Genomic DNA, 7,949 nt, shown 5'->3' with positions numbered 1-7,949 from the left:
TTACATCACTTGTGGGGAAAGTTTTGGAAAGTCTGATAAAGATGCTTTGCAAGGTCATTTAACAAAGTTTAGAATCTTATTGAATAGTCAACATGGTTTCACTAAGGGAAAATATTGCCTTACAAATCTTTTAACATTCTTTGAAAGGGTTACTGCTTATGTAGATGAGGGTAAGAGTGTAGATTTGGTGTATCTGGATTTTCAGAAAGCATTTAACAAGGTGCCACATAAAAGGCTTGTAAAAAATATTATCTCTATAGGTGTGGAGGATAAGTTAGCAAATAGGATAGAAGAGTGGCTGGATGGAAGAAAGCAGAAGGTTGTTACAAATGGAGTTCAGTCAAATTGGATTAATGCCACAAGGGGGTACCTCAAGGCTCAGTCTTAGGACCTTTCCTCTTTTTGATTTACATCAATGATATAGATGAAGGAATGGTCAATAAATCACTCAAATTTGCTGATCATATTAAGGTATTGAGTGTTGCTAACTGTGAAGAGGATGCTGCTTTACAAAAGGATTTAGATCATTTAGTGAACTGGACAAATAAATGACAAATGGGTTTTAATTATAATAAATGCAAGATAATGCATGTAGGTTATCATAATTTGGATGGAAATAACCTTAACAGTGTCATGAAAGAAAGGAATCTTATTGTAATAGATGATAAGTCTCTAAAGCCATCCAAGCAGTGTGCTGATGTTAGTGGTAGGGCAAATAGGATTTTAGGTTGTATCTACAGAACTATTGAATACAAGTCTAAAGAAGTTATAATTTCATTGTACAGGTCACTGGTTAGGCCACATTTGGAATATTGTGTTCAAGTCTTGGGCTCCTTAACTTAGGAAAGACACTGAATTGTTGAAAAGGGTTCAGAGAAGGGATACTAGAATGGTACCTGGGATGAAGGGATTATCATACGAGGAGAGGATAAAATCTCTCAAATTGTTTTCTCATGAAAAAAGAAGAGTTAGAGGGGATCTGATTGAGGTGTTTAAGATTGTAAAGAAAATTGATGGTGTTTATGCATCATCTTCTTTCATACTCAACAGTGAGAATAGTAGGACAAGGGAACACAAATATAACTTTTGGCAGGGTAGGAGTCATCTTCAGCTAAGACAGTTATTTTTCTAAGAGGATAGTTGGCCTTTGGAATGGATTGTCTTAGGATGTTGTGGAGGCAGTAAGTGAGTTTAAGAGAAAGCTTGACAAGTAAATGAATGATAAGGGCTGGTTTTAATATATTTTTTTAATTATTTATTAATAGTTTTAGTTTGGTTTAAAGGATGAAACAATCGAGATGGACCAATAGGTTCCTTGTTGTCCCAAAACATTTTATGTTTTTAAAAATGTATAATATCATTGTTAACAATTCAAAATTTTCTAGAAGGAACAAAAATTAGCCAATTCAAAAGAAACATGTATTCCTATGTATTCACATGTGTAGGATGATAAATGTTGAGGAAAAAATCATATATTTCATGGGTTGAAAAACTAGAATCAAGATAAAAGAAACTGTTGAAAAAGTTTTTCATATATCATGATTATAACTGATGACTTTAAATTATTAGTTACCAAAATTTCTCGCAATATGGCAAGGATGATGTACCTCAAACATGTCAAGAGCGGATTTCAATTAACACCAAAAAATGACATCATTATATTGTGGTAGTATATGAAACATACCAGGTGTTTCTTTTTCTTACAGTTTAGGAAGGTAAACAACTTTTTAATCATCAAAATTTGAAATTTTTTTTCTCTTACCCATCTTAATGCATGTGTCAAATGTATAGCACTCAAATAACCAGCTTTGAACTGTGTTGATTTTATTATTTTCCTACACTGAAAATATATTTCCCATATATACTTACCTCTTCTCGCAGTTATAGTTATTCTCAACTTGACTACCATCTAGTGCACAAATTTTCACTCGCCACTAGCCTTGATACTCCCACCTAATTCCACATGGGTCAGCTGCATTTAATCATCAAATTAGCATGCAATGGTCCTCCACCAATAGGAGTGTGACAAACCCTCCAATTGCAGCTCACTCCCTCTATGCAGTTGAACCCAATCTTTACTAGTACTGAGAGTAGGCATGAAAAACAACACCATAAGTGGGGAGGATGGATGGGAAGTTTAAGAGGAAGTAAGTATCTGTTAGAAAAACATTTTCTGTGTAGGAAAATATTAACATCAACACAGTTCAAAACTGGTTATTTGAATGCTATAGATTTAACACATGCACTAAGATGTGTATGAGGAGCTAACACGTGTGATGTTGCAATCAAAGAGTGGAAAAGGTAACAATGTCAAATCCCTAAGGAAGAGGAATGTGTGTAGGGTTGCTAGGACACATCAGACCATAAACAGGATGTCAACTCCAGTCAAAACCAGTGGCACCATGAGGAACTCAATCAACCATGGCACAAGGAGGGTCCTCAACCATTCACCTCAGGTCTAGGAACCAAAAAGGAAGAGGAGCCTCCATTCCAAGAACCTAACACATCATGAGTGCAAATCCAGAATAACCTGCAACAATAAACCCCGGGAATGTATATCTGGACAACATCGGGAATGTAGAAATGCAACATTGAGGGTCAATTCCAGTCCAAAACCAATCAGCATTGGGGGATGTAACATCCAGTCCACAGTAGGAGGAATTTCCTAGCCCACTCACATGTGAGGACTTAAGTTGGTTGGTCCAGTTTCAACCAAAATCAGTCTCCCAGGAACCAACATCCAGGTAGTGGTAGGAGAGAGGGTTTCCAGCTGGAGATGTGAATTGCAAAATAGATCCAATCTAGACTGGCAGCATCCATCAGATCCAAGGCAGGATGATAGTCACACCTTCTACATAGGCAGAATGCCACCACCTTAATCTCAACTGAGTGGAATTGTGCACACTCAGGAGAATTCCTCCACGATCCACCATCCCAGTGGCTATGAGCTGGTAAGTGGTAAGGACTCCCATTCTGTTCCCAATTCAGCAATATAGGGATAATTAAAGATGGGCAGCAATCTCTTTCTGCTTTACTTGTAGAGCAGGATCCATAATATGTAAAGTAAGCCCTTGAAATAAAATAACTTACCCACTCAGAGTTGTACTGATGTATGGTGAATGGCCACAGGGGGAATACAATATCCAGCTAAGCAGAAAACCACCAGATGGTGCAAGTAGAGTGACTCAAAAGTGTGGGGTGTGATCCACATGCTAGCTTGGACAATCTCCTCCAAAGGATGATTGAAATGAGCAGCCAAGGACAGTGTGAGGTGACAGATCTGATGGGATGATACACAGAACAATTGGAAAGATTCAGGAGAAAGGGAAGAATATGCAATACGGATAACCTGATGAACCCAACCAGTTATGATGATAGGAGAAATATCATGAGGAATGGATGGATTCCAATAGATATACAAACAGGAGCGATAGTAACAAAAGGGTGCTGTGTGCTACCCGTAACACTGTAAAGCATGGACCAGAGCAGGATTAAATATGGGACATGGAAGGTAGGGAAGTAAAAGGAGAGGAAAATAAATGGCAAAAACGAAATGTAGATGACAGGGCTGCCCTATAACTCACAATGGTTGAGAAAACCCTTGCCAAACAACCATGTAAAAAATCAGATACCTGAAAAAGGAGAGAATCCATGCCAGATAGACCAACAACAGAATATTCACCACTTGCATTGAAATATAGTCATGGATGAGTAACAAACAGTGCGAGATAACAGGCATGCTACATATGTGGGTAGTTCTAAACCCCTCACAAGGGACTTGACAAAAGCCATGCAAGAAGCCGGAGTATGGAAATGGGGGGATGAAGCATCCCTAAGTGAGGTTGTCAGAGGAGGGACTGGGAGAGACAGAAAAGCAATGGATGTTGTTCCTGGAGAAAGGAAAGGGGATGGAAACCAATGTTGAACGAGCCATAAAGGAGTCACAAGAAGGACCTGACATGGAGTAGATTGGATGAGAGAAATTACTCAGGGTAGAAGACCGATGGGAGAGTAGGTACAAAGTAAAAGGTCCTTCTAATCCTGGCAGAATGCATCCATGGCCGAAACTAAATGATGTGAACCAAAAGAGAGACGAAGCTTTGCATTCAAATGAGTGCATTCAGTTGGGGAGAATCCAATTGAGAACACAACCATCAGAATATCTGGGGTCGAGAGACCACTCTGTGGGTAGATCTTATCGAGATGGGACAAATAATCCACAATCTGTATATGACAAGCCAGCAAACAAATTTGATGGCTTTGAGCTCAGAAGAGGAGATCTAGAATGTGGGAACATAAGGACTGGGATCAAATGCCACCTTGATTGGTGATGTAAAAGACTACCATTAAGTGGTCAGAAAGAATCATAACTGTCATGCACAACTGAGATGACAAAAAATGAACCATCACTCGACAAACAGCAGGGAGTTCCAAAAGGTTAATATGAAAAACTAACTCCTAATGATATCAAAAGCCTGAGATCTCCTGTGTGTTGCTGCATGCACCCCATCCTGACAATGAGGCATCTGTGAAGATGTGGATATCTGGATGTGGAGGAAGAATAGATAGCCTCATTGTTGTGTTGTCCCTGTGTAACCACCAGAGGAAGTTGGACCAAAGAGAAACAGAAAGGGATATCTGTAAATCCAGAGGCTTCCTGATGAGATGCCATTTATCTTGTAGTACCCACTGTAAGAAATGCATGTGAGCATGGCCCAGTGGGATAAGAGCTATCTTTTGAAGCATGTCTAAATTAATATTCCTGCCATAAAATTTGTAAATCAACTAGCAAATGCAGAGCTCATGTTACTGTATCAAATTACATAATGCACTGACTTCTTGTGAGCTGCTTGTGAGTGCACCTCCTGAAAAATTGTTATCATCATTATTATTTTTTTTTACCTAATCTAACCTTATCTAGCCTAAAAAGTTTCTAATTTTTACATTTTACTTACTTTTACAATGGCAAATAAAGAATACATATGAAAACAAGAAACAAAGCACTTACTTCAGACTTCTTTTTTTTGCTGTTGACTGTTTATGACATTTAACCTTACTTTTTTATACTAATGGTACTATTACACTGAACAATTTTTATTTAATTAAATAATGCACCAAAGAACACAGAGTAATAAAATACAAAAAGCAGACAAAGTCCCATAAGTATCACAATTTTTCCGGCTTTCTAACTATGCAACAAGAGCCATTAAAAATTCAGAAAAGCTTGTCAATATGTCTCCCGTAGGGATAAAATTTGAACCAGAAGTAAAGTAGACATTTCTCTGTACAGAAAACAATGTAATATAAAACGTCATTTGATAGATTAAAACGTTGGCTTTCTATTGGTTATAAATAATATAGTACCACAAGTCAGAGAGAACTACTGGTACTTTCTGAAAGAGAGGATGTAACAGTTGGGTGTGGCATCTGATTTTCATTTTGATGGTTCTGTAACTAAATAAAATTGAAAGCTTTAAAAATATGCTTTGTAGGAGTAATAACAAGATTATAATGAGCAATTTATGTTAAATTTCATACTACTTAGAGGGGTGGTAAATAAATTAAAGAAGGGATGCCTAGAGATAAAAAGTAATTCAGGATTATTTTTAATACTAACATATAAAATCAAGAACTTAAAACTTATATGCTATTAAAATTTGGATTATTAGCTACTTTTCTATGCCAAGTTTATTTATATACCATGATAACAAAATAAATTGATTAAATTTTGAACATAACTCACTAAAACCTCTTGACATGCACAAAAAATGATGCTATCCTGAAAGATTTAAAGGAAGACTTGATAAATATTTGAAATAAAAGGGCTGGCTTTGTGGCATGCATAAAGAAAAGTTTGCATATAGAGGCCAGCACTGAATGAAAATAGCTAATCTTGTGAAAGGAGATAAGTATCATATCGGAATACTCCTTCATTCCAAACACCTGGGGAAAAAGCTGTAAAACTGAAACAATTGGTCAGAAACTAAATAAACTGGTCTAACTGCTAATAAGCTATAATTAGCTAGTAAAACATGGGGAAAAAATTCATAGTTTTTATGTAAAATAAACAGAGAAATCATGTTCCAACTGTAAAATAAAGTAATAATTATGTATCTCTAAGAACAATTACATGTAAGTCATAGCAAATTATATGTTGAGAGTATTCTATTATATCTAAATAAAACTCATCAGTAAAACTGCAACAACCATTCAGTTGGGGGACAAAGAATTTATAAATTAAACAGATGTAGCTTTACATCACTATTGCAACTTCCCAGAGCAAAATATTGATACCATTCAGTTGGGGAACAAAGAATTTATAAATGAAACAGATGTAGCTTTACATCACTATTGCAACTTCCCAGAGCAAAATATTGATACTATTCAGTGGGTGGACAAAGGACTTATAAACTTTACATCACTATTGTAACTTCCCATAGCAGAATACTGAAACATATATAATACTATGTGCTGCATCTTCATCATTACTTAACATTTTACTGTTTATCTAAATCTCTGAACAGTTTATCAGTCAATCAATACTCATTGATACAGTTTTGTCAAAAGTTCTGATTTTCAAACATAAAGCAAAATTTTATACACATTTCATAAAGATCTATAAACAATTAGAATGTGATCTAGAAATTATATTGAAGTTCGGTAAAAAATTTTACTTAAAATAATAATTCTTAGTACAGCACATCCTATGTCAAAACATCAATTCTAATTTTACCTTTCTCAGTTCCCTGACTGACTCCACAGCACACCAATCAAACTCTACAGAACTACCAATACGATATACTCCAGATCCCAGAACCATGACAGCACCACCTGGAAAGTCAATGTCGTGGAACTTGCCATTGTATGTCAGGTACAAATAGTTCGTGGAGGCTGGCCACTCAGCTGCTACAGTGTCAACTTGCTTCACAAATGGAGTGATACCTAAAGCTTGTCTATTTTTACGGATCATTCTATCTGTACTGAAAAGTTAAGAAGAACATTTAAAGGCATCAAAGTAACTTTTAGTTAACAGAATTATATATTATAGCTAAAAGAAAGAACATGTAAAGGCAATACTTATTTTCTGTAAACAATAAAATGAATAAATAAAAGACAAAATGTTAAAGATACCTAAATAATAATTCTTTACCTTAACTTGCATAAAAGTTGCTTCAAGTTATCAAAAATTAATGATTTAAAAATAAAATATATTGTATATATCATATACTACACTCCTATAGTTTTCTTGAAGTCTTAGAAGTCCGGCTCATTCAAAACTTTGCCATCTATATTGTTATACTAGTCTTAGTTCTTGACCATAATAAAAGTTAATGGTGTATACTGTTATCTATGAATATCATGGTAAATTTTGACACATTACACATCAGTAGGTATTCTCTTTCAACCATTTAGTTTTAAGATAATGAAAGTTTGATATCACATCCATCAGAAGTCCTGTCTTTCCAGAGTTAGGAGACCAAATCAATCAAAAGAATGTCATATTTCTTTTAACAAATGCTTTGTAATTACTCTTTTACACACACTTCTTTCAATCCACTTTACTCATTTTTAATGTTGAACAAAAAGAAATTCATAAAATGTATTGTAATTTCATTGTTTGCTTCTTTTACTAACAATAAATTTAGAAATTTAAACAGTATTGCACATTTAACTACCTGCGACAAAGAAAATAAAGTATGTTATGTTTCCATAAAAATATCTTATACTGCACTTGCTGTTCTTTCAACGAGAAGAAAATAATTAAACTACTGTGATCCTTACTGGCAGAATAAAAATTTGTTAATGCGTATCTCATATAACATTACAATGATCCTATAAAATAGACCAGACGAACAAATATTGTGATCGTTACCTGCCAGAATAAAGATTTTTTAATGTATACCTATAATACATGCATAAGATTACAAAAGTTATATAAAATGGCCCAG

The 7,949-nt window shown here is 35.1% G+C and overlaps 1 protein-coding gene across 1 annotated transcript in view; it reads right to left on the bottom strand.

Annotated features, from left to right (window-relative positions):
• Window positions 1-7,949, bottom strand: part of LOC106463332 (CAD protein-like) — a gene marked incomplete at its 5' end in the record, with an annotated part of 157,695 nt that overhangs the window by 148,363 nt on the left and 1,383 nt on the right. The window contains one exon of the mRNA XM_013923351.2: window positions 6,734-6,980. Within this exon, the coding sequence (XP_013778805.1) occupies window positions 6,734-6,980 (247 nt within the window). The remainder of the gene's footprint in view (window positions 1-6,733; window positions 6,981-7,949) is intronic.

Source organism: Limulus polyphemus, unplaced genomic scaffold, assembly GCF_000517525.1.
Source record: "Limulus polyphemus unplaced genomic scaffold, Limulus_polyphemus-2.1.2 Scaffold1380, whole genome shotgun sequence".
Lineage (NCBI taxonomy): Eukaryota > Metazoa > Arthropoda > Merostomata > Xiphosura > Limulidae > Limulus > Limulus polyphemus.
Note: the sequence above shows the minus strand (reverse complement) of the source record. Positions and strands in the feature narration are given on the sequence as shown.